Source organism: Gekko japonicus, unplaced genomic scaffold (assembly GCF_001447785.1).
Source record: "Gekko japonicus isolate JY-2015 unplaced genomic scaffold, Gekko_japonicus_V1.1 scaffold572, whole genome shotgun sequence".
Classification (NCBI taxonomy): domain Eukaryota; kingdom Metazoa; phylum Chordata; class Lepidosauria; order Squamata; family Gekkonidae; genus Gekko; species Gekko japonicus.
This window is the reverse complement of record NW_015167553.1, coordinates 851,711-879,050: the sequence shown is the minus strand read 5'-3', so window position 1 is coordinate 879,050 and position 27,340 is coordinate 851,711. Positions and strand designations below refer to the sequence as shown.

Sequence of the window (27,340 nt, the reverse complement as noted above, 5' to 3'; positions counted from 1 at the left end):
ATAAACAAATGGGAATTATCTGCTATTTCAATAAGATAATTTCAGGGCCAAACTAGATGTGATGGCATCCTCATATCCACTGTAGGGATGCTGACACCATTTTAAAGCCTAAAATGGATAATTTAAAAAATCCCGATTGGGCAGCAGTGGCGTGAGGCCCTCTTGTCTCCCCCCCTTTTCAAGTGCCAAAATGGCCACGGGGGCAGCCATTTGAAAAGGCACGTGGGGGAACAAAAGTGCCTTATCCCTGCATGCTGCCCTTGCAGCATTTTTAAGTAGGCTACATTGATGGGCTCAGTAGGCCCTCATCCACTTGTGGGATTCCATAAATTCTTACTTCCTGGCTGGTATCACACCTGCACTACTGGTTATTGAGCCTCTGGACCAAAAGTGAGTTCCCATATACCGAGTATTTTGACACCAAGATAGATAAAGCCTCAAAGATTGATGTTCTACCATGAAGTCATATCAAAGTTACTGTTTCAGGCGGACACATACTTTTGTGAACTGTCATGGTTACTTCAAATTAGCTGCCTGAGAAAAGGAGTAAATAAAAAAGACATGTTTACAGAATCACATGAGCTCTTCAAGAGTCTTCAGTGGTCATTACTCAGAATTCCATGTTCTCCTCTGCCCCATAAAACAGAACAACTGCATTGTTTCCCCACACTTTGCTAGTTCCCTGTTTGGATTCCAGGCCAAATGTGTTGTTTTAAGGGCTTCCTTCAGAACACTATGCAAGCCTAAACTTGAACAACTGAAGTTCTGTCATCATTCAGAATGTTTATGATAGTCCATGGGGGGAAAACCGTATCTTTACAGATCATCACAGATACCCTCTAGCTGAAAAGTATGAACTATAGGAAAATGTTTGATCCTTTATGTAATACTTGGATCCCACCTTTGCATGCAGAAGGTCCCAGGTTCAGTCACTGGCATCTCCAGTTCAAATGGTCATTCCCTCCTTACCAGCTCTTTAGACTCCGTATACCAGACATATAAATTTATCATCCAATGGTACTCCACCCCAACTAAAATAGTGCATATAAACTCAGTTCTCATTGTTGGCGAGGATGTGGAGGGGAAGGAACATACATTCATTGTTGGTGGTTTTGCCCAATAGTTCTTAAGTTTTGGAAAGATATTTCAAAACAAATAACTTATATTACTGGACATACAATTCCTTTTATGATACACTCAATACTGTTGAATTTTTGGCCTGATTTAGACATTCCCAACATACAAAATTTTTTAATTACAATGCTATTGTTGGTAGCTAAAAAAGTAATTGCCTCTCATTGGAAGGCCTCCCAGCTACCTGGGGTAAAGGAGTGGTCTTTGTGTCTGTGGGACTATATAATTTTTGATAAAACAGCGGATGTTAAGAGGGAAAAAGAGTATCCTATGTTTGAGTCCAACTTCCTGAATAAGTGGTACCCAGTGTTGGATAAACTTTTAAAGAATGTAGATTCCCTGTATTCCTTTAGCAATCATCATTATTTTAAATTTATTTCATTAATGTCACAATTAAGTTCTGTATAAGGTAATATTGAAATTTGCCTTGTATAGGTATCTCAATTCTGTTGTTGATGATGTTTTGTGGATGTTCTGTTACTAGCTGATGTTTTGTTACTGACTGATGTTATCTTTGAATATGTTTCTTAATAAAAGAATTAAAAATATATACGGGGTAAAGAGAAAAACATCAGAGCCCATGAAAAGATCTAGCAGAGAAATGAAGAATAAAAAAACAGATGATATTGAATGAGTGATATGAAAAGGTAAGAGGAGAATAGAGATTTTACCTGAAACAGCAAAACTAGTGTGAATGCTTAGTGTCTGATATACCCATGGAGTTATGTGTAAGCTTCCCACAACCTTCCCTCATGTTGAGATTTGAGCCACTATTACCGAAATGCAGGGAGTACTTTCTATGCATTCACAAACCCTCAAATTACTTTTGCACCTTTGCACAAAGAGGTACATAAGCCCATATAATTGGAATGGTGACTACTGTGGTGTATGCTCGGTATATACCAAGCCGAATGCATACCTGAAAAATAGCTGTGCCTGAATAAAAGCTGATATTATTCGGTTTTTACTCAGGCATGGCTAGAAGGCTGAGTTGACTTGCAGAGTGGCAGTGCAATTTGGTGAGTCAGGGTTTTAAAATTTAAATGCTTGCTGCATCCTGTCCAGCATCCTGACTCACACAGTTGCCAACCAGTTCCTCTGAAGGGCCAGCAACAGGGCATACAGGCCGAGACCTTCCCCTGATGTTGCCTCCTGGCTCTAGGATTCAGAGGTGTAGTATCTCTGAATGTAGAGGTTCCCCTCAGTCACTATGACTAGTAGCTACTGGTAGAATCTATCTAATTAATCTATCCACTAATCTGTCTAATCCCATTTTAAAGTTTCTGTTCCCATGGCCATCACTACATCCTCTGGCAGCAAATTGTACATTTTAATTACTCTGTGTAAATAAGTATTTCCTTTTGTCCATCCTGTATCTACTGCGCTTCAGTTTCATTTGATGCCCTCGAGTTCTAGATTTTGTGAGAGGGAGAAAAAATTCTCTGTCAACTCTCTCCGCCACATAATTTTATACAACTCTATCATGTCCCCCCTTAATTGTCTCTTTTCTAAACTGAAAAGTCCCAGACTCTTCAGCCTTTCCCCATAGCAAAGGTGCTCCAACCTCCTATTCATCTTGGTTGTTCTCCTCTGTACTTTTTTCAGCTTTGTAATGTCCTTTTTGAGGTACGTTGACCAGAAATGTACACAGTATTACAAATAAGGTCTCACCATAGATGTAAACAGGGGAATTATAATATCAGCCATGTTCTTTTCAATCCCTTTCCTAATAATCCTTGACATATGAGCTTGTTTTTTTCCTCTCAGTCTCAGCAAATTCAGACCCAATTAGCCTATAGTTTAATCTGGTTTCCCCCCCCCCCCAATGTGCATCACCTTACACTTACCAACACTGAACTTCATTTGCCATATTGTTGTCCATTCACCCAATCTGTGGAGATCCTCTTGGAGCTCTTCATAGTCATCCTTGGTTTTACCATCCTGAATAATTTTGTGTCATCTGCAAGCTTGGCCACTACACTACCCACCCCTAGTTCCAGATCACTGATGAATAAATTAAATAGCACCAGCCCAAACATCAATCCTTGTGGGACCCCACTGCTTACTTCCCTCCATTGTGAGAACTGTCCATTGATTCCTACTCTTTGCTTCCTGCCATTTAACCAGTATTTAATCCATAAGAGAACCCATCCTCCTATTCATGACTGCTGAATTTACTCAGGAGTCTTTGGTGAGGTACCTTGTCAAAAGCCTTTTGAAAGTCCAGGTATATAACATCTACTGGGTCATTGTTGTCTACATGCTTGTTCACTTTCTCAAAGAACTCCAAAAGGTTGGTGAGGTAGGACTTCCCTTAGCAGAAGCCATGCTGATTTTCCTCAGCAGGCTTTGTTCCTCTATGTGTTTAATAACTCTATCTTTGATTACAATTTCTACTAATTAGCCTGGGACAGACATTAGTCTGTCTGGCCTCTAAGTTCCTAGTTCCTCTCTGGATCCCTTATTAAAAATTGAGAGGGTGGTGGTGAGTCAGTTGCAGGGTTTTTTGGATGATGCCTCCATATTAGACCCCTTCTAGTCCGGTTTCCGACCAGGTCACGGGACAGAGACGGTCCTGGTCACCCTCACAGATGATCTCCGGAGGCACCTGGATTGAGGAGGTATGGCAGTGTTGTTGTTGTTGTTGGACCTGTTGGATGAGGAACTCATTAGATGCCAAGCACTTAGAAGACTGCCCCCCGTCAGATGCCGTCGTGGCACGGTGCGGGGGTTTTGATGCCGAGGTGCCTCCCAATGTCGACTTGGTCGCCGTTGATAGGGAGGGTGCAGGAGTCTCGGCCAACATATTTCCCACAGGTACAGGGGACAATGCCAATTCCCAAAGCACTACTCGAAGTCTCACAGCTCTGTTCTTGCAAGTTTGGTTCGAGAACTTCGCACAATGGCGGCAAGTGTCTGGGCGATGAGTCTCCCAAGGCAAATAATGCAGAGTGTGTGACCGTCACGAGGGGCAAGTTTACTGCCACAGCCAACATACAATTTAAAACAACCCCCTCTTATTTGGCCATAAAAGAGTAAAAAGGCCCAAAAGACAAGAAAAAGGTCCTTCATTGAGGTGAGGAAATTTTTACCTCAGGAAGGGGGGGGGAGAAGGGCGGGAAACCACCTGAGGCAGCGGCAACCCTCAGCAAAAAGTCTCTCTTTCTCTCTCTTTTTAAGATAATAATAAGAAATAAAATAAATGCTGGAAGCGAAGAAAAGAAAAAAAGTTTGGAATATCCCTTGTGAGAGGAAAAAACGCTTCTTCACCGACCGGCAGAAACAAGCTGTTAAAAGTGCGGCGGTCAGAAGAGAACTGACTGGATATCCATGCTCCTCCTCCTTGGGCATGCGCAGTGGGGTTCCCGCGCATGCCTGGAAGAGAGGCACGAAAATCCCTTTGTGAGTTTTGCATACCACTGATTCGGATCAGCGCAGGCGTATAATCCCATGGGTGTGATGCACAGAGACCACGAAGAAAATCCTCAAGACCATACTATTCTAGCATGTTCCCTGTAGAGCTCTTTGAAGGTAATCCAGAAAGTCTAATTTGTACAAAATCAACATTTTACTCTAGTCTATATGTTACTCCAGTTTTGAAAAATGCTCATTATTTTGCCTGTTTGTTTCCAGCTTTAAAGCCCAACATGACAGCCTCATACTTTAAAGCCTGATACTTAGAGACTCTCTCTCCCTTTATGAACCCAGGAGCCAGCTACCTACTTTTTCTTCTGCCTTTGCTGAGAACAATGAGAAAAGCCCCAGGCTGTTAGGGTCTTTTTCAGTGGTAGCCTCTTCCTTATAGAATAGTCTTTTGTTAGCAATAAGGAGGGTGTTTTTTTAATGCAAGAGGGCTTTTGCTTAACTGATAGCAGTGGAAGTTACTTTTGCTTTGGTGTTGCCAGCATCCTCAGCATTGAACCCGGAGTGGTCTTTCCCGAGAGACACCCCAAAATGACCTCTGAACCTCCACAAGCAGTGCCCTATGAAGCCAGGTTTGGCTTAAACAGTGGCTTTTGCTGGTAGGCTAGGAGAACCACATCTTGGCTGAGAAAACTCAGGCTGAAGAGAATTCTCCAAGCTGGCTGCACTGCCAAGCATTCTCCATGCAAGCAAACCCCCCCCCCAGGTCTATCCTGTCAGCTCAGTCCAAAAAGGACTAGAATGGGCAACTCTCTGCCCTTGCCTCAGGCATCTTCTACTGACCATATGGCTAGTCTTTTGTCTGTCAAATGTACAGGCAGGCAGGGACAAAGAGCCTCTGGTCTGTGCTATTGTCATGAATGAAGTACATTGCATGTTTCCATCCTCCTCTCCTGTTTCACCTATATGTCAGAAAATACCTTTGGAATAATCCTCTCATTCCTGTCTCCATATATTTGTCTAAGATATCTGCATTCTTACACCTATGCCAGACCTATCAAGGAAACATTAACTCTAATAATCTCGGTGAGTGTCAGAGGCCTCAATAACAATATTAAGAAAAAGCGAGTCTCATCTGCTTTAATTAGACTGAGACCTGATGTTCTTCTTCTTCAGAAGACACATATTAGACCTAATACTGAAAAAAACCTTAGGATCTTCCTGGTTCTCTCAGCAATATCATGCTCCAGGGACCTAGAAATCTAGGGGTACGGCGATCTTGGTGGCTAAACATATTTCTTTTCAAGTAGAACGCATCACTAGAGATCCGAAAGGTGGATAGGTGTTCATCAAAGGCAGTCTAGATGGCAAGAAATTAACTATAGCCTCAGTATACGCTCCAAACTGTCAACAAATACAATTTATACAGATGGCATTAGAAAAGCTTCAACATTTGCAGGAAGGGGATATTGTATTGGGAGGGGATCTGAGCTTTTTGGCAAATTATAATCTGGATAGATCAAAGCATAAAAATAAATCAAAACATTCTTACAAAAACCCAGGCTGCTATGATTCTCCACTTCAAAATCTTTTTTAAAAATCACAATTAGTGGATATATGGCATTTCTGCAATCCACACACTCATGATTACACTTACTATTCTGCAAGACCTGATATTCATACAAGGATAGATTATATACTTGTTTCTCCATCACTTATTCGTAAAGTTTGTACTACAAATATTGGTTTGAAAATTTTCACTAATCATTCATGGATTGAATGTGAGTTATCTTGATCTATTACATCAAAGACAGTAACAACTTGGATGCTGAATAAATCACTTTTATTGCAAGAAACATTTAGAGATGAAATAGATAGCTTAATTAAATTTTATTTTGAGGAGAATTGGTTAGATGAAGTTCCTGTGGGTATTGTGTGGGATGCAATGAAGGCGGTGGTCCGTGGTAGATGCATTTCCATCGCCTCCCATCTGAAAATAGAAAGGATAAGATTGATCACAGAAAATACTAACAAAATACATCATTTGGAAAAGCTACATCAGAAGACATGCTCCAAAAAAAATTATAAACAGCTTTCTGCTGAGAAGAAAGCTTTAGAGGCACTTGAAACCACTAATATACAGAGACAGATAACTTACTGACATCAGAAATACTGGCAGAAATCTGAAAAGACCTTGAAACTGCTGGTGTGGCATGCCACAAAGCAACGGAATGTCAAAGGAATCATACAATTAACTGACTGTAAGAGGCATAATCATACCTCTTCAATAGATATTGTCAAAATATTAGCAAATTATTTTGAGACTTTATATGCCTCAAACCATAAGACACCTGTTCCCTCAAATATTTTTTACAAATTAGGGAATTTAATGAATAGACTGACCAGGGAACATCAGGCACTCTTAGACAAAGAATTTACCTTACAAGAGGTCATGGAAACAATTAAGCTTCTAAAAACAAACAAAACATCAGATAATGATGGCCTACCGGCTGAGTTTTAGAAAACATTTAAGCTTTCCTTAGTAGGCCCTTTAACCATCACTTGTAATAAGATCTTAGAAAGTGGCCAAATGCCAAAATCTTGGTTGGCAGCTACGTTAGTGATGATTCCTAGACCTGATAAATATCTGACACAACCTAGTTCCTTCAGGTCTATTGCGCTTCTCAACCAAGATGCTAAAATATTCACTTTGATTACGATTAAAATCTATAATATGTAATTACATCTCAACAGACCAAACTGGTTTTATGCCTAATCGTCAGTTGACTGATAATATCCGTAGGGCCTTGAATGTGATAATGTATGGAAGAACTAATAATATTGAAAGTGTCCTTTTGTCCTTGGACATTCATAAAGCCTTTGATTGTTTAGAAATTCCCTATCTGAAACTACTTGTATTTGAAATGAACTTTGGCATAAGATTCCAGAATGTGACTGAAGCAATATATAATTTATCCTCAGCTAAAATTAGAGCAAACGGAATATTTTCAGAGAAATTTTTACTTACATGTGGGACACACCAAGGCTGTCCTTTGTCGCCTCTTCTTTTCACCTTGGTGGTTGAGCCACTTGCAGAAGCAATACGAAGAACGACCATCACAGGCCTGGTAATTGACAGTAGAATGCATAAATTTTCCATGTATGCAGATTTTATTTTTATTCTTAACTAATCCTTTGATTTCCCTACCTTTTTAGGCCAAGTCCTGCATGACTTCAGTTACATTTCAGGACTTACAATTAGCTCCTCAAAGTCATTATTATACCCTATTTTTTTGACATTGGATCTGGAACGAAAGATTAAGGCACATTACTCTTACAAATGGGTTGAAGATTATTTTAAATATCTAGGGGTGTATATCTCACTAAACCTAAAAGATACTAATAAATTTAATTTCAGGAAAACCTTCTCAGAAATTAGGTCACAATTACACTCATGGCATTATAAATCCTTTTCAAGGCCAGATCGAATTCATATAATAAAGAACTTTATAATGACTAAGTTTTTATTTCTTTTTCGATCTATTCCTATATATATAACTTAAAATCAATCAGAAATGGCAGAAAGAACTAAACAATTTTACTTGGAATTATAAAAGACCAAGGTTAGGGAGTTGTATTTTATATAGACCAACTGCTTTAGGTGGTCTTAATCCCCCTAATTTGTCAAATTATTATAAGGCAGCAAATCTAGAACAGGCAATTAAAATAATGCAACCAGACTCTGATGAGGCCTGGATACAAATTGAATCACATTATGCTCAACATGTCCCTCTTTGGGCTGCTATTTGGATCAAACCTAAAGACAGTCCTCAGAGCTGTAAAAATAATGAATTGTTAAATAATGCATTTAAAATTTGGGATGGAATTAGGAAAAAACTCCTTCCTGAATACTCTTGGTCATCTACCTTTCTATATCAATCCTGGTTCAAACCAAGTACATTTACATCAACATTCCAAGATTGGATTACAGCTGGTGTTTTCCGGCTTGGTGATGTCCTTAATAATGGAAGGATCCTAGAAAAGAAACAACTGGAGGAGAAATTAAGTAAACCTATTCCTTAATTTCAATACTTACAATTATCGTCCTTCTTATTCTCACTCAAATCTAAAAAAAAATGTTACCTACCTCCTTGAATGATCTAGACTTGGTAATACAAAAATACTCAGAAAATAAAAAAGGAACCTTATCAAAAATTTACAAAATATTAGTACAAACTTCTACAGTAGATAATTTATCAAAATACATAGAATAAAATGATACAATTACCTACTGACATAAATGTTTTGCAAGAAATCTGGGCATCGCCCAATAATAGATCACCAATTTTTAATGTACAGTTTCAGTTTGTCAAATTGATGACCTGTTGGTACTTGACACCTCAGAGGTTACACTGTATAAAAAAAATTACCCGGAACTTTTTTGGAAGGGGTGTACAGAACCTGGGACATATTTCCATTGCTGGTGGACTTGGGTAATTCATCCATTCTAGAATAAAGTTCACCAACATATAAAACACATCACTACTATTGATTTACCAATTACCCCTGAAATATTTCTTTTACAATATTGGCCAGACAGAGAATCCTCAGACTCCACTTGGAAGCTAATTTGTTTACTATTGGCTTCTGCTCAGCTAGCTACAGCTTCAAAATGGAGAATGCTTAGATTCCCCACGATATCAGAGTGGTATAAGAAAATTTGAGATCAGTTTATAATGGGGAAAATAACACATAATTTAGAAATCTCAAAATTCACATTATTCCTCCCTGTATTAAACTTTTTCGCTGAACATGACATCTTACCTAGCAACTCAGGATATGATTATTCTATGATAGTTCATACTTTGAATTTGAAACATGGCTTGACTGTTTTGTGTATTTGTTATTTGGTTATTTATTATGCTTCACTAATTGTAGATTCTTGACTTGATAATCCTGTAAGATTTGACACGGAAGGTTATTTTTTTGTGTGTTCTAATCTTTATTTTGTATTTTGATTGTTACTTAATATGTGTACGTGAAAAAAATTTTAAATAAAAAACCTCTAATTTTTTTAAAAAAAACCCTCTACATGTCTAGTGAATGGTCACCCATTCAGGTTCATCCTGCCACACATTAACAAACATCACTTCTTTTGTCTGGCACCAGGGAAATGCCAGACCACTCTATTGTTCCACAATGGGCACCCCGAGTACAGTCATCCAACACCTGGCTTCTATTGTTAAAGCCAGACTCTGCCCCTCTGGAAGCTCATTGGTAACATCTAGGCCTTGCCCATCCTGATACCATGCACCCCTGGGACTCATCATTGGCCCAGGTAATCTATTGTTCTCATCTAAGACCAGCCCCTAAGACCTTCCATTGGTCTGCATTGTTTTCCAGTGTCTATATCTGTCAAGCGCATGGCCTCAGACCATGTGCTTCTGCCTTGATGCCAACTGGCAGTCCACCCCCTATCCCTTCTTCATGGGCCTCTGCACATCTGGACAGGTAGTATCACCCCATAACTGATTCCTCTATATTAGTTATCACCTCTGCTTTCTTAGTTCTGTGTTGTCTATGTGAATGCTTGATTTTATGTTTGTATGTTTAAGAATCCTTCAGTAAAGAAATCACTGTTTTAGTAATCTAGCCTCTGTGTTTATTCCTGGGTTCTTGGGAATTCTAACTCCAGTATACACAGGTCAGATCCTATAGTTATGCCAATTGCTTATTAATATCATAATTCCCCAATCTATTATTAAGAAATAGAGCAATTTGGCTAACGGTGTTTTATTTGCTATGGTTTAACTTTTTTATTCTAATTATTTTAATAATAGTTTGTCTTGTGTTCCCAAAGCATTTATTCAATGGCTCTTTATAGGGAACAGACTGACTACTAGTATCCTTCCAGATCTTTCTCTCATGCTATCCATAAACCTTCCTTTCAAGGGGGATTAGTAATTTACTGTAAATAATAGCCAGACATGGTCTTAAATCATTATTATTGTCCATTCACCTCTGTAAACTTAATTATTGTTATCAAGAAATGAAACTTGACAGCATGAAGATTTTGCTATAGGCAACATTTCATCTAGTGGAGTCAATAAGTTTTTTTGCGAAGGAGTCATCTGAAGTCTCCCTTGGCCTCAAATTTATTCACCTGTAGGGATTCTTGGTCATGTGAAATGCTGGCCTGGATGAAACACAAAATGGAATTAAGATTGCTGGGGAAATATGCAGACAATACCACTCTAATGGCAGAAAGTGATGAGGACCTAAGGAGCCTCTTGCTCAGAGTGAAAGAGGAGAGTGCAAAAGTTGGCTTGAAGCTCAACATAAAAAAACTAAGATCATGGCATCTGGCCCCATCACTCCTGGGCAAATAGAAGGGGAAATCACAGAAGCAATGAAAGTATTCACGTTCCTGGGATCCAAGATCACTTCAGACGGTGACTGCAGACATGAAATTAAAAGACGCCTGCTCCTCGGGAGGAAAGCGATGGCAAACCTAGACAGCATAATAAAAAGTAGAGACATCACCCTGCCAACAAAAATCCGCATGGTCAAAGCAATGGTATTCCCAGTAGTCATGTATGGCGGCGAGAGTTGGACCGTAAGGAAGGCTGAGCGCCGAAGAATAGATGCTTTTGAATTATGATACTGGAGAAGACTGTTGAGAGTCCCCTGCAAGGAGATCAAATCAGTCGATCCTAAAAGAAATCAATCCTGACTGTTCCCTGGAAGGCCAGATACTGAAACTGAAGCTCAAATACTTTGGCCACCAAATGAGAAGGGAGCACTCACTGGAGAAGACCCTGATGCTGGGAAAGATTGAAGGTCAAAGAAGAAGGGGATGGCAAAGGATGAGATGGTTAGACAGTATTATCGATGCTACGAACATGAAATTAAGGAAACTCCAGAGGATGACGGAAGACCGGAGGGCTTGGCATGATGTGGTCCGTGGGGTCACAAAGAGTTGGACTTGACTGTGCTACTGAACAACAACAACAAAAGGGATTCTTGGGGGGTGGAGTAACATAGGACATACAGAAATTACTGTTGATATTCCTTGCATCCCCATGCTGCCACACTCACAAACTGTGTGTGCTCAGAATGTGTCATTTTTAACCATGGTACATTTTTATGTGATCCCCCATGGAAACACATAGTCATATTGATCCACACCGTGATTAAAGACTAGCAAGCCATTTCTCTTTGTATGTTTAACAATATCCCATATGCTCAGATGTTTTTACAATTGTTTTGATGCTTTCTCGCAGATTTTGCTAAAGACGCTTGTGTTCCACCACTCTCTGCAGAAAGGGAGTGGTTCCTTATCCCATTAAAGAAACTAAAAAGCCTCTAAAAAAGAGAGCCGGTTGGGTGTAGTGGTTAAGAGTGGCAGACTCTAATCTGGAGAAGTAACTTTTCCCCCACCATAGAGAACAATGGAGGGGATATGGGCAACCTGTTTGAGGGCCCATAGAATTGGACCCCCTGGTCCAATGCGTTTGAAACATGATTGGTATCTTGGGGAGAGGCTCCAGCAGCTACCCTGCAAGTTTTGAGTCTCTCCCTCAAGCCCCCTCCCCTCCAGCCCCCAGAATATACCCTATGTTTTCACCATTGATTTCAATGGCCCATAGGATATAATGGGACTGAAACTGACAGCCGAATGGTACTGACAAAACTGACATGTGGGAGTCTTACTGCTAGCCAAAATTGATTCTGCCCGATTTGGCCAAATCCTAATGGCCCGAATTTTTTTTTTTTGCACACCCCTAGTTCTGAGGTTAAAAAAACCAGTTACAGGAGACTGCAGAGAGCTAATTATAGTTGAGGAAATCAGGAGTGGCCAACCACCTGTGAGGCGCAGCAGTGCTGCTGGCCCAGCCTCCCTGATGGCTTCAAACATGTCCCCCACACCTCCTACACCTGACAGATGGTAGCAGTGGTGCTTAAAGCCATCAGGAAGCCCCCCCCAGCAGTAACGCCTTAGCGATCCTGCTGGCCCAGCCTCCACAATGGCTTGCAATACCCTCCCCCTCCTACACTGGACAGGCAGTTGACTGTCAGGTGTAGGAGAGGGGGTGGGATGCTTACAGCCATACACTGGACAGGCAGTTGACTGTCAGGTGTAGGAGAGGGGGTGGGATGCTTACAGCCATCGGGGAGGCTTACTCAGCAGGATTGCCTCCCCTTACACCAGACAGGCAGGTGCCTGTCAAGTGAAGGAGCAGGGCCAGGTTACTTTAGTTTATCAGGGAGGCCACCCAAGCAGAAACACCTTAGCAGTGCTGCTGGGCCAGCCTCCCCAATGGCTTTAGACACACTCCCACCCACCCCTCCTTTACCTGAGAGGCGGTTGTCTATCAGGGGTGGGGCGAGGGTAGAGCGTTGAAAGCCCAAGCACCATCGCCTTAGCAATCCTGCTGGCCCAACCTCCCCGATGCCTTCAGACATGCTACCCCCTACACCTGACAGACAACTGCCTGTCAAGGGTTGGAAGGGGCACGAAGTCCTTCAAACCATCGGGGAGGGAGAAAAGACAACTAATAAAACTTTATGTACCTAAACTAATTTTAAAAAAGTTCAAAAAAAAGTTGGGGAGACTTTCTCAGCAGGATTGCCTTAGTGCTGCTACTGGCCCAGCCTCCTCGAGGCCTTTAAACACCCCCCCTTACACCAGACAGGTGGGTGTTTGTCATGTGTAGGAGCAGGGCCACACTCCCACCCCAAATTTGTAGAAAAGTGGGTTCCTGTATTTGGTTATTTAACTTCTCACAATGTGGGTTCTAGAAAATTGATTCATATGAACTTGTTTAACATCTGATTGCTTGAATGTTGCTTTCAATGCATAATTATGTCCCACTTCTTAAATGTAACATAAATGAGAAGCATTTTTCTATAGGGGGGGTATGTCCTGCATCCCCTCCAAAACAAATTCAGTGCCTAAGCCAAACCCCTGCACCAAGAAACCCCAAAAAGGGTAGTACATTCCTACCATGACATCAACCCACACTATGAAGAGATTTCTGAGAAACATGACCCCTAAGGGGGTAAAAAGGGGGGGGGAAATGTGTTCCCTCAGTTGTTTTTCATGTACCTGGCAGACTGCTGCCTCCTTGCCCCCCCCCCCGATTGGTCAACTGTGTCACTCAGAGTTCTGAGGTAAAACCTACCTGCTTGCACCCACTTCCCTCTGATGTGGATCTCAATGTTTTGAGGTAAAAAAATGCAGTTAAAAGAGAATGCAGACAGTTGAGGACAGTTACAGAAATCAGCAATTCAAGATGCCTCAATAGACATTTCTCATAAAAGTCAGCATGGCAATTGAGTTTCTGAATGTTCATGGGGAGATAGCAAAGCACCTTTCTAGGAGTGGTCTATAGAGAGGTCCTTCAGTAGGGGGGGGGGAAACAGTACGTATGTCTCACTTCGTTTTTTACACGACAATCTTCTCCATTAGAATTCCTACAACAAATGTTAGACTTCAAACTTCACATCGTCAGTATTATAACTGGATTTATGGAACTTAAATACCGTCCCAAAGCATGGGTATCAGTCTAGATTTCCTTAGTGGTCCCTGTCTCCATGGCACCTTTTCTTTTAATATCTTTGCAATTAATAGATTTATTCTAAAAAGCCATCGTAACCTGAGACATTCTAATAAACTGAACAATTCTTTTTTTATTTGGATCCAGTATTTTCAGTATGCATTGCTAACCTGAACAGCAGTTGGCCATTCTGAATATTGGATTTGCCTTCACTTAAATAGCTATGATAATATTCAAAAAATTGATTTCCAGCCCGAGATCATTTTAAGATCCTTTAATATATTTAAAATTGGAAGATTCTGTGTTACATCGGTGTATATACCACTGATACCATTATATATGCTTTTCCAGGGGAAAAAATCCTTTCATGCTTAAAAAAATGCACCTTAGTTTAATTCTGTACAATATAACATATATAGTAAGTAGTAAAGAAAGTAAGTAATAAACAGGTTATGTGCCAAAGAAGAGAGCTACACATTACAAGGCAATTACTATTTTGACACAAAGTAAAACATATCTTCCAGTATCTGAAGGCATTTCACAATCATTTTCAAGATACTTGTGTGAGTTAAGGCCATTTGTTCTAATTAAAAATTTTGACACAAATACTCACAAAACTGTGAATTTCTTGTAAAAACTGTACATGCAAAAACATTTGATAATTAGGATAAGAACAGGCATATCATAAAATACTTGAGTAGTTCCATACACAAAGTTCTGCACAAAGCAACGTATCTGTGCAATTTTAATCCATAATATTAATAGAATATTTACCTGTGTGCTCTACATAACACTGTGGCAGCAGCCAACTCAAAATGAGTCAGCATCCCTTTGAATGGACAATCTAGACAACCTCATGGCAACTGGCAATTTAAGATCTTTATATAATTCATAATAAAATATTCACCTGCAGAAAGTAATAGGATGCTAAAGCCCTACTGCTGTTATACAAGATACTCTATAGATTCCATACATTACGCAAACTGAAGTATAAGACTCAAATGTTATTGAACGCAGCTGTATCATATTATGTATGCAGTTCAAATTTATTATGCCAGCATAATCATTCTTAAAAAATGTAAACACAAGTTATTTCAGAAACTGGAATATCTTGTAAAATACATATTCTTACAGTATTCACATCTTGGAAGCTTATTTTAAATTATGCTATTTTAAAAAGTGTATCAGATTAATTTATTACTGAGCACTTGAGTGAGGTGTTTCCATTACTGAAACTTATAAATGTCTCTGAACCCCACCCCCCTCAGCTTTCCACTTAGTCTTGCATTTATTTGTCTGGACAATCATTCAAAGAGATATTGCTTCTCTTGTGGAGTTAACTATTGCAAGCTAGAAGACAATTCAATATTCCAAATTCTTAAGATTAAGAATAATTATTAAAAAAGTAGTTTTTAAAAAGTAGTAACATGTAAACATAGATACAGAGGAGTTGCATTCTTGCACAGTTGTATGTACATATTAAGTCAAGAAGGACATTGACTTCTGAGTTGAACCTGTGACTTGTGCTGTTTCTGAAAAACATGTGACACTAGTTTTTCTTTCCTGTCAGAAACAAAATAGACCTCGGAAATAAACATCACAAATTTGCTCCTTGTACATAAAAGCTTTTCAGTTGCACATGCAACCAGATTGGCATTTTGGTATTAAGAAGTTAACTTATTTTGCTTAAAAGCCGACCGGAAACTTCTGCTGCATACAAAGAGGGACACTTGGCCTCAGCTCACTGGCTCTTTAAAGTGCACCACAGTACTGGACTGAGCACTTCTTTTTAGGCAGTGCTCTATGGTCTGTGAATAGCAGTAAGCGTCTGGAGTACTCATATTTGAGTCTGCAGTACATGAATAGGAGGTGTATACGGAGGAGGTGCAGGAGATGGCTTGATTCCTCGGACTCGCATGTAGGAGAGAAACTGGTCCGGTATCTCAGCTAAGACATCTTTAGCAAGTCTGGCCATACTTAATATGTGGTTTCCAGTTCTGTCAATGTAATCCCGAAATGGTACAAACTGAAACAAAATTAAAATATATATATATATTCATCATGGCTTCCATTTCATATCCTTAAGAACAATGTTATTGATTTGATATGGTGCCTTATTTTCTGTACCATGCTACACGTTATGTCACTTACAAATTGAGCTCCATGCACCCACATTTTGCCTTGGCCTTTCCACTCAATATCAGGCATGGGGGATGTGACTAGACAGAATTTCAACAGGTGCACCTTCTTCAAACATTTGGTTACATACATATAACTAATCAGTTTCTGCCTGATGCACCCATGAAAGGCAAGTGGGTCCTGCTCCAATAAAACAACTGCAGTAAAAGCCTGGGCATAAATGTTACAGATGTAGCTTCCATAACAATTTCCATATTCCATATGCACAAATGGAATATATTTACCTCTTTTCTGGCATGGAAGTTAAAATGTGACTTAAACTTTGACTTAAGATGAGAGTTAAGGCTCTTATAGATTCATCTGTGCTCTGGTAAGTATGGAAACTAGAATTAATGTCTACAGTGGGCTTATCCCATTTTTCCACCAAGGCTGAATTTGTCAATTATACATTCTTCTCCTTCTCATCTGCCATGTAGATAGCTAAGCAACAATTCTACATCTCCCTGATCAGTCCCAAATCTAGGAATCCACAGCGTCTCTTTACTTTTGATGTCCTACTCAGATTTGCCCCAATGCCCCTTTCTTCTTTGCTTTCTGATTAAGACTTTGCTTCCTTCAATGATAAAATTGAAATGATCAGCTTTGATCTCTCTACCTTTCTTTCTCACCATACTGCTTATCTTCAGCAAATTGCAGTGCATTACAGCAATAAAACAGCTCAAAAATACTTGCAAATAATAAAATCATAGAAATGGAGGGGGAGGGAGAATATTCAAATATCAACAAGAACTGAGAAGATTCTCTTAAGAATTTATGGAATTTTTGAGGGAGAGAGGGGGAAGAATAAAGTGAAATTTCCAAATGCACCCTGCAAGGATTCCTTATGGGCAAATATGCTTTGCTGTGGGCAGGGGTCTTTTCATAGAAAAAGAGCTGCAGGAGCTCATTAGCATAGGCTATTAGCATAATAGGTCATTAGCATATGCAACGCCCCCTGACATCACCAGAAGTGATGTTAGAAGGGGAAGCAAAAAGGGGAGGCATCTTCAAAAGCCTCCCCTTCCCTAGCGGGGAGGGGAAGTGAAGAAAGAAGGGGTTTAAAGTGTAAACCCCTTCTCACTAGAGTTGGGCCACAGAAGGAGGAAAGAAGGAAGGAAGGAAGGAGAGAGAAAAAAAGAGTACAGAGAAGTAACAAAGGAAGGAAAGAGAGAAAGAAAGAGAAGGAAAGAAGGAAGGAAAGAGAAGAAAAGAAGGAGGGAAAGAAAGAAAGAGAGAAAGAAAAGGAGGAAAAGAAAAGGAAAGGGACAGGAAAAAAGGGAAAGAAAGAGGGCAAAGAGATGGGGGAGGGGGAGGCTCTCCCACCCCCACTCAAGCCTCCACCACCCCCCACGGATCCCTCACTTATGCCTGGAGGCGGCAGGGGGGCTTCTTTTGGCCTCCTCCTGGCTGCAGCACTCCAGCACTGGCCAAGGGAGGCGGCAGGCTCTCCTGGCCTCCTCTGGGCTGCAGCCCTCCAGATGGCCACCGCATTCGAGGGCTCACACTACGACCGTCCGCCATCTTCAACACACCACATGTTCCCAGCTGCGGCGTCCAACAACTTGAATGAAGATGAAGTCTTGCTCATCTGCCAGCCCAGCTGCAGGAAGCCGCCTACACCATTGGGATCATCAGGACACCACGACAAGTCTGCTGCCCAAGCACTGTGTGCCAGCTGCGGAGACGCACACAAACACCGGATGTCCCGCTTCCGCGACACCGTCTGCTGAACATGCGGGAAGCAAGACCACATCGCCTGCGCCTGCCGTTCCCGCAAGAAGATGCCCACTCACCAGAAGGACCTGGACCTGCACATGCTGACCGTCAACCACCAGCAGCACCAGGTACTGAATCTGCCCCCTGTCGCCCCTAACAAAATGCATGTTACGTATTTGTGCCGACTATAAGTGCACCATTAATAAGGCACTGCAAGACCACGCGTATCTGGTACTCGTGGTCAGCCAGGGACTGGCTTCATTGGCAGGAGCAAGGGTTATTGGCAAGCTGGACTTGGCCCAGGCCTACCAGCAGCTGCCGGTAGATGACACCTTAGCTGAGGCTCAAACCATTGTGACCCACAGGGTTTCCCTGCAGTTTGGGGTGACCGTGGCACCAGGGATTTTTCAAAATCTGATGGACTGCCTCCTCAAAGGCATCCCGGCTGTCCAGCCGTTCTTTGATGATGTCTTGATTGTGGCTCCGGTCTCTGAGACCTTTGCGGCGCGACTACAGACAGTGCTTAAATGATTCGCCAATGCCAGCCTCAAGGTGAAACGGGAGAAATGCATTCTTGGGGTGCCACAGGTGGAGTTCTTAGGGTTTGCAGTGGATGCCCAAAGAATTCACCCCACGCAGGACAAGATACGTGCCATCAGTCAAGCGCCCACACCCTCATCTAAGGCAGAGTTACAGACTTTCCTGGGAGTTTTAAATTTTTATCATTCCCTCCTCCCCCACAAGGCCGCTGTCGTTGAACCTCTGCACAGACCCTTAGATAAGCAGGCTCCTCGGGTCTGGGGTCCTAAACACGATGACGCCTTCCAGGCAGTTACAGACCTGTTGATCTCGAACTATGTCCTTGCCCACTTTGATGAGTCCTTGCCCATGGTGTTAGCTCAAGACACATCTCCTTATGGGGTAGGGGCAGTCCTGGGTCACCGGCTGGCTAACAGCCGCAAGGTTCCCATGGCTTATTATTCTCGCACACTGTCAGCCACGTAGTGCAACTAAGCACAGATTGATAAGGAGGCCCTGGCGATGGTGGCTGCATTGAAATTTTTTTGTGATTTCCTTTGTGGCTGGGCTTTCACGATCGTGACCGACCACAAACCCCTCTTGGGCCCGCTTGCCCCAGACCGCCAACCCCCCCAGATTTTGTCTCCCAGGGTGCTCCATTGGTCCATTTTCCTCACAGGCTACCAATACTCCTTGCTCCACTGCCCTGGTAAGGCCATCGCAGATGCATTAAGCCGCCTCCCGCTGCCTTCCTCCGACCCCGCTCCAGTGCACCACATAGTCCTGCTGGAAGACCTCCCCGATCACCTGGTTCAGGTGGGGGAGGTATCACACCACTCGGCCCAGGATCGCATCCTCTCCTGGGTCTTGAACTGGGTGGGGAGGGGGTGGCCTGCAGGCCCGATGGGACCCAAGTTCTCAGCGTTCTCGTCCTGCCACAACAAGTTGTCCGCCCACAAGGAGTGTCTGTTGTGGGGAAACCAGGTGGTGATACCACCACCCCTGCAAGGCCGAGTGCTCACTGCCCTACATGAACCCCACCCAGGGATAGTGTGAATGAAAGCCTTGGGTCGCGACCCCCCCGAGCCTTGGTAAAAGGCTCTTCGATGGCCAAAAGCTGGAGAATTGAGGCGCCCCTCCGCCCTGAAGGTCCTACCACTGAGTGACCACATGGTACGAATGCTGCTGACCGGGACAAGCGTTGTTTGGTATAGATGTTCTGTGTCCCAGCCCAGGCTGGGCCTCCATGACAAGGGGGACCACCAGTGGTGGGGGGGCTGAGACTCGCCCGCAGCCCAGTTGGCAGAGCAACCCCAGAGGGCTGAGGGAAGCCCGGCAAGACAAGGAGCCCCACCAACCAGAGCCTTACCTGGGGAGCATAGGGGACAGGCCTGGTGGGTGGCGACAGAGCAGGGAGGCAGCCAGAAGGCACAGTGCTGGCCCCTGCATCCTCAAGGGTGGATGGACACCACAGGAGGCAGGGAGGGCTGCCGCGGCTGGTGCAGAATCGTGGAGCAATGGGGCATGCCTGACCACTTCCATGGTGGAGTCTCTGGCTGTCCCCAGGAGAGCTAGGGGCAGCCAGGCCAGGAAGGGTCAGCCCAGTTCAGGCCAAAGCAGGCAGAGCTGGCAGCAGGCCCAGGGAGTGGCACCACACCAGAGCAGGCACTCCCAGGGGAGGTTGGGCCTGCAGCAGGGAAGCAGGGCCAGAGAGGGGCAGCTCAGCATCCCCAGATTTAGATGGGGTGGGGTCAAACCGGGAGAGGCAGGGCCAGCCAGGGAGGAAGTGGCATCGGAGGAGGGGCAGGTGCTAAAAGGAAGGAAGGAGGTGGCCAAGGAGGAGGCTGAGAAGACCTTGGAGAGGCACAGAAAGTGAGAGAGAAGGACGAGCAGACGTACTACAGGAGATCAGCAGGGGCAGGAGGGTGGTGATGTAACCACCTCTGAGCCCCAGGTCTGAGGCCTTCCCTCCTCCTTCCTAGCAACCCCCTTCCCCTCATGAGCACAACCCAAGCCAGAGCTCATCAAGGAGGATGGACAATGGTGGGAGGAGAAACAGGGCAAGGGCGACATCGTGGCGACAGGTGGCCAGCCCAGGGCAGTGTCAAAGGATCCTGACATTCTGTATCCAATTCAAAAATCTGAGACCACACTGGAAATATTGCAATTTTTTGTAGAAAAATCCAAGATATATTATCAAAGGCTTTTTCAGCATCTAAAAACAAAAAGGCTGTTTTTTTGCCCCATGTTCTTCTGGTTCTGACAGAAGGGAAGCAGAGTCACCCACGGATAATTGACTGGATGCGTGTTTATCTTTGGATGGTCGTTGGTCTTGTGGATTAAATGTAGGCCAGGGGAAAGGAACACATTGTCCCTGCTGTTCCCAGGACGGCCACTGAGATGGCACTATCATAGGGGAAGGAAACCAAGGTGATTGTTGTGGAGGTTGCTGAGGGACCTGTTCTTTGTCACTTCTCAGTTCCTCCTGATGAGGTGGAACCTCATAAACATCATCATCGGATGAAAACAGGGATTGATGTTGATGGGTAGAGGGCGATGAAGTCCTCAGAATTGGTGACAGACTCATCAATTGAACTGGTGATACTCATTGCCAAGGCGACATGGAGTGACGATCCTTCGATGTTGATGGACAGCTGCAGGGCAAAGCAGCGGCTCAACTTCTATGTGAGGAAGTGGCCGCCACTTCCAAGACAGGGAGAAATGACTTTGAGATGAGACAGAGTCTGAATGTTGAGGAGATTTTACTGTTTAGTGATGAGGAGTGGGAGACTGATCCTGATGTTTAGTCTTCGAAGGCAGTCCTGACACCAAAGGGGTAAGCCCTGGTGACACAGTTGAGACTAAGGTCAAAAGACTCAGTGCTGATGCTACTGAAGTAGCCCTCAGTCTTTTTTCAGTTTGCACCCATTTTTCCTCTTGGGGGTTAAGGGCGCCCAAAGCCTTCTCCCATAAGGCAGCCTTTAGTCTAGCCACTCTACCCTCTCTAGCTTTAGGGGTGAGGCAATGACATGCTTTGTGTCCTTCACCCAGAGTAGGCAGGATTTATGATCACCATTTTGGGCCTTTTTGGCTCCACACTCCTTGCATTTCTTTAGTAACCATTAGGTGTTCAGTACTTATGACTATGAAGAAGAACAATGGAGGAATTAAAGGCTTGTGCTCTCCTCATGGTGGTGAAAGGAGAACTGAGGGAAGAGTGCTCACCCTGCCCCCATCACGTGATCCTTTGGGTGGGAAAAGGGATACACTAAGACCAATGTTCCCTCTAAGCTGTGGAGTTTTGTGAGCAAAAATTCTACTTTGTGAGCTACTGGCATTAAAGTTGTGAGCGAGCAATTTGGCTGCTGCAAACTTAGTTTGCTCTGGAGCCATCCTTCTTGAGCTAAGACAAAAATGTGTGAGCCAAAGGCTAAAAAACGGTGAGCTAGCTCACACTAACTCTTCTTAGAGGGAACACTGACTAAGACGGGTGTGGGGAGGAGCACTCACAGGCTTTAGAAATATCTTTGTAAAGCTTGTTAGCTCTTCTGTGGCTGGCCCTTGTGGGACTGCACAGAAGCCACAACAATGAACTATATATTACATTTTTATCCCCCCTTCTATACTATCCTCTCAACAGTCCTGTGAGGTAGGTTAGGCTGACAGAGAGTGAACTGGTTAAAGAGCTTCATGGCTGAAGGAAGGGGGGCTGTTTATCACTGTTGTTCCTATTGTTACTCACCTGTTCCTGTTACATTCTAAGAATAAGTTTGTACATTCCTGTTTCTAATGAACTATAATTTAATTAAAAATGGCTGAGTGGGAAAATAAAATCCATATTTCCATATTTCCAGTCTGAATCTGACAATAACTAGCTGTCATAACTGTGTTACATTCAACTGAGAAGCATCTGAATTTTTTCCTAGCATGCTCAAAAAACTTTATAGGGTTTTTAAAGTCAGAATTGTACAATATGGTGCAATATGGTGACATTAGATAGATTTTTTTCTGTTCCTTTATAGTTCATAATTTAACTCTGACCTATATTCCACGTCTCAGGAACTACAGTTTATCTGAAATAATTATCGGTATTTTGGGGGTATTTATATAGCCGAGTACAGATGAGAGATATGTACTTGGCTACTGATACAGCTGAGCCTGAATAAAAGCTGACATTACTCGGCTTTTATTCAGGTGTGGTACAGCTATACCAAGCCAGTCCCAGCGAGGTGGCACGGAGTCACAACACCGGATCTTGTCTTGCAGCTCCAAGCTGTGAGAGGATCAGCTGGGGCAGCGGGAGCTGACAGCTCTGCATGGCCTCAGCTGGGGCTGGCTGGCTCCTCTTGCAGCTCAGATTAAACTGAGATGCAAGAGGAGCGAACTCAGGATTGCCCCAGCTGCTTCTCTCCCAGCCAGATCTGCATGAGGTGGGGAAAGACCTCCCCACCAATGCAGCTCCTGGGGCCACCTTCTTCTGTGGGATGGTTTAAACCCCCCACACACACACACAAAAAAGAAGCCCTCCCAGCCAGATCTGGATTCCCAGGGAGAGAAAGAGCTCCTCGTGCATGCTAGATCCTGGGGCCAGCTTCTTCTGCAGGAAGGTTTAAAACCCCCTGCAGAAGAAGTCCTCCCAGCTGGGTCTGGGTGATCAGGGAAAGAAAGAACTCCCTGTGCACACCAGATCCCGGGGCCAGCTTCTTCTGCGGGATGGTTTAACACCCACCACCACCACCACACACAGAAGGAGCCCTCCCAGCCAGATCTGGTTGCAGGGGAGAGAGAAAGAGCTCCCTGCGCATGCCAAATCCTGGGGTCAACTTCTTCTCCGTGGAGGTTTAATCCCCCCCCCCACAGAAAAAGCCCTCTCAACCAGATCTGGATGCCACAGGGAGAGAAAGAGCTCCTCACTCATGCCAGATCCAGGGGCCAGTTTTTTCTGCAGGGAGGTTTGAACAGCCTTGCAGAAGTCCTCCCAGCCACGTCTGGGTGCTGCAGGGAGAGAAAGATCTCCCCACGCACACCAAATCCTGGGGCTAGTTCCTCCTGCGGGGAGGTTTAAACACGTCCCCAGCAGAAGAAGCCCTCCCAGCCACGTCTGAGTCCTATGGGAAGTGAGACCTCCCCACGCACACCAGATCCTGGGGCCAGCTTTTTCTGCCCCGTAGTTTAAACTGTACCAATATTTTTAGAATGGTGTCTTACCAATCCCCACACTTGCAAAAAGAATTTTGATCCAAATGTACATACTATTATATCAAGACTGCATTTATCACAATTGCAGAGGAAGGAAGAGACAGACTAAACTGTATCAAACATATATACATCTGGGAACAACAAATGTAACAAAAGAAAATTCCTCATCTGCTGCACTTTGGTAACAATGCAATGCAAAACAAATTGGAATTTCAAAATCTGGGTGAGGAAAATTATACAGAGATTTGGATGAGGAGAATTTCTGAAGCATCCCTATTTCCCAAGAACATAGAGACTGCAACATTTTTTACTTTGTAAAATACAGTTCCTTTTTGAAACTATTGAAAAGCTATACGTACTGGTAATGGCTACACCACCCAAGCCGCTGGGTTTTTTTATGATACCACTGCATTACAGAGTATGGAAAGATGTCAGCGCCATAAGATAACATGTTACATCAAAGTAAAACTTTACTCTGAGACATTCCTGGGATCCTTTCTATCTAGATAAAAGATGGTTTTGAACAGTTGGATAGTTCTATGGTTTTGTCATCTGCTTTTATCACTGTCCTAGCATCCTGGTCTAATGCAGCCATTAGAGCTTCCTTCTCTTAGAATTGCCCTTAATTTGCTTTTATAAGCCTTTTTGCCACACTTCATGCAGCACTTAGAGATGTGTGCTTGATTTCCTCATCCAAACAGGCAGGAACCAATAGTGCCATCTCTTTGCACTGACAACACCTTTAAAGTCATAAACTTGTGCCAGCTTATGAAACTCTTGCAGAAGAAGGAAGAACAGAAACCACTGAAGTGACCCATGGGAAAATACGTTCAATTAAACTCTTATGTAACAAAATGAACCACCACACAGCCGAAGTGACAATTTCTTTGTAACTCTAGAAACGTAGACACAACTCTAAACAATATTAATGCAGACTCGTTCTTGAGAAAGTGATCAAAGCTCCCAGTTCCTCCGTGGCTCTCCAGAATTTCCCAGTATGCTTTCTTGCACAGATGCCTATCCAAATGTGTGACTGCATGAGAATTATAGAAAGAATGTACACACAGGCATTGAAAATTTAAAAGATCTGCTGGCAGAAGCGACTTTTCATCTTACCTGTACAATATCTCGTTCTGCATATTTTCCTCTTGAGGAAAGTCTGACTACGTCACCATCTAATTCTTCCATAGCTTAAAAAGAATGGAAGAAAGGTTATCATTTCACTACATTTGAATTTCAGCTGCTCAGCAAACCTCATACAGAAAGCAATATTTTTGTTATCTGTTTATACAGAAATTTTATCACCTGATCCAGGGATCAAATGATCCCACAACAAACAATTAAAATTGCTTGTTACTGCAACATTAGACAATTCACCTGTGATCCTGGAAAATATGATCAATTCTTTGTCAACTTAGCATGAGTGCAGCCAAATATGTGTCAAGTTCCTTAGCAGGGTCACACCACACACACACCCAAGCTTCTTAAGAAGATAAGTGGTTTTATTGGTAGTCCATAACGAAAGAACGAGTATACAGCTTGTGTCAAGAATGGCCTGTAGTATAGTGGCCTCTGAATTATAGTGATTTCGAACCAAGAGCAAAAGCAGGGTTGCCAAGTTGGTGCAGTCGCCGCAGCGGGGGACTCCCGGGTTCGCGCGCGCGTGCCGCACACACATCACCCGGAAGTGACGTTAGGATGCCGGGCACGCTGGGGGCGGGGCCACGGCCATCAGAGGGAAAACCATAGAGTTTTCCCTCTGATGGTCGTGGCCCCGCCCCCAGCGTGCTCAGCGTCCTAACGTCACTTCCTGGTGACGCGCATGTCTGGGCAGAGTTCCCCCCGGGGCCCGATCCGCCGGCGTCGGGAAACAGGCCTCTGGGGCGGGGGTTTCCCCGCCCCCAGGGGGGACTTGGCAGCCCTAAGCAAAAGCCAATGGTTAATTTTCGCGCGCGCAGCAAGCAAGCAGCAAAACAAGCAGCAAAGCTAGAAAGCAGTTAAGGTTCCCAGCCGTCTCATTACAGCTGGGGACGGCAAGGTCAAAGCCGTGATAGCAGGCAGTTGCTTGGCAGGGAAGCGCTGGGAAAGCGGAGGAGGGCATCACCCCCACATACTAATGCTATGACAGGGCTACCTGACAATATGTAGTTTTTATTCCCATTTTACATGCTGGTTATTGAAGCTTGCACAGCCAAGGACTAGGCATTTGGCAGTCATCTTACTTCACATTGCCAATGCCAGGTAGGTTATCATTTAACACAGTTTTAACTACCAAAAACAAAGATCTATAGCTTGAGCACCAGAACTGACAAATACAACTTGATTGTGATAAAGTGATAGTCCCAGAAATCAAGCATTCGGGTTTCTTTGTCAGAGGCCAATGTTAAATTTTAGCAATTCATACCCTAGCATAAAGGTTATACTGATACATTTTAAACATGTGCAAGCCACAAGAACAGTCTTGATTGAGGAGGCAGCAGTCTCTAATTCCTCTCCAGTACTGCCATGGGCATTGTCTTGAACCTAGCATCTGTAAAGGCTGTTTTAAGTTTAGCAGATTGCAGAATTAACGTTATTTGCATTTTATTCAGACTGGGATGCAATACTCAGCTGAACAGCATATAGGAAATAGATCTCAAATCACTGTGGACATAGAAATGCATTTATGAATAAGCCAGACAAGTCATTATTTTAATTAAGCTATCAAACATCTTAACTTGGAAGCTTCTTTTGAAAGATTCCTGACAACAAAAATTAGGAAATATTGCACTTGTTACAAAGCACCACTGCTTGTCTCAAGATAAAGATGCTTTCAACATTAGAATAATATGAGAGATCACACATTCTAAATGCTTAAAATATTGTACAAAGAAACGAATGTAGCAGAACAACACTGAGGCTTTAAATACTGGAATATGGCTACGTTTCTCAACATTTTAACACAGTTGCCATGTGCATGCTTTCCATTTGTTTTCTGTAAAAACGAGGTGTATAATTTGGAAAAGTCTGCATAGTTAGTTAGTTAGGGCAGCGGATGTCCCCCACTCTCTACTGGGCCTTCCCTCAGTGGGTCAGATCTGAAACTGAAATAGATGGCATCTGTGAGGCTTTAAGTATGACTTGTATCAGAGGATAAATAAATAGCTTCTGAACAGACTTCAGCCGTCAGAGTGCACCACAAACCTGGCAGTGTATTGTAATTTTAAACATCAAAGACACCATGATGATTCCACTAATATCACAGATTTCTCTGAAAACATGTGAACATGATTCAATGTGCAAATATGTGCCAGATCCCTAGACAGTGGGATTTTCCATACAAGCAAGAAAAGACTATAATGAAACTGGGCTGCTCACCATCAAATTCTGCTGGCCCAACTCCTACTATTATTATTGACATTGGAAACCTTGCAGCCTTCAAAAGAGCAAGAAAAACACAGATATTATAATTCACAATTTGCAAATATTACATTAAACCAATTTTTAAAAGCAACACTTTCCTATGCCTGGAGAGTCTAAAAGAGCTGCAGAATAAATTATAAAAATAATATATTCATCCCTCATTAACTGCTGCATAAATTGAATTAATTGGCTAAACATGCAAATGATTGTTTCAGGTCTTCACTGTTAAATAAAGTACAAGGGGGGACCCGCGATACTCGCGGGGGGGG

At 43.1% G+C, this 27,340-nt stretch overlaps 1 protein-coding gene across 1 annotated transcript in view; it reads right to left on the bottom strand.

Annotated features, from left to right (window-relative positions):
- Nucleotides 1-14,335: 14,335 nt before the first annotated feature.
- Nucleotides 14,336-27,340, bottom strand: part of CPNE8 (copine VIII) — a 149,320-nt gene continuing 136,315 nt past the window's right edge. The window contains exons 18-20 of the mRNA XM_015413714.1: nucleotides 27,027-27,084; nucleotides 24,786-24,859; nucleotides 14,336-16,083 (exon numbers count right to left, since the gene is read on the bottom strand). Coding sequence (XP_015269200.1) covers nucleotides 15,895-16,083; nucleotides 24,786-24,859; nucleotides 27,027-27,084 — 321 coding nt within the window. The 3' untranslated portion in view covers nucleotides 14,336-15,894. The remainder of the gene's footprint in view (nucleotides 16,084-24,785; nucleotides 24,860-27,026; nucleotides 27,085-27,340) is intronic.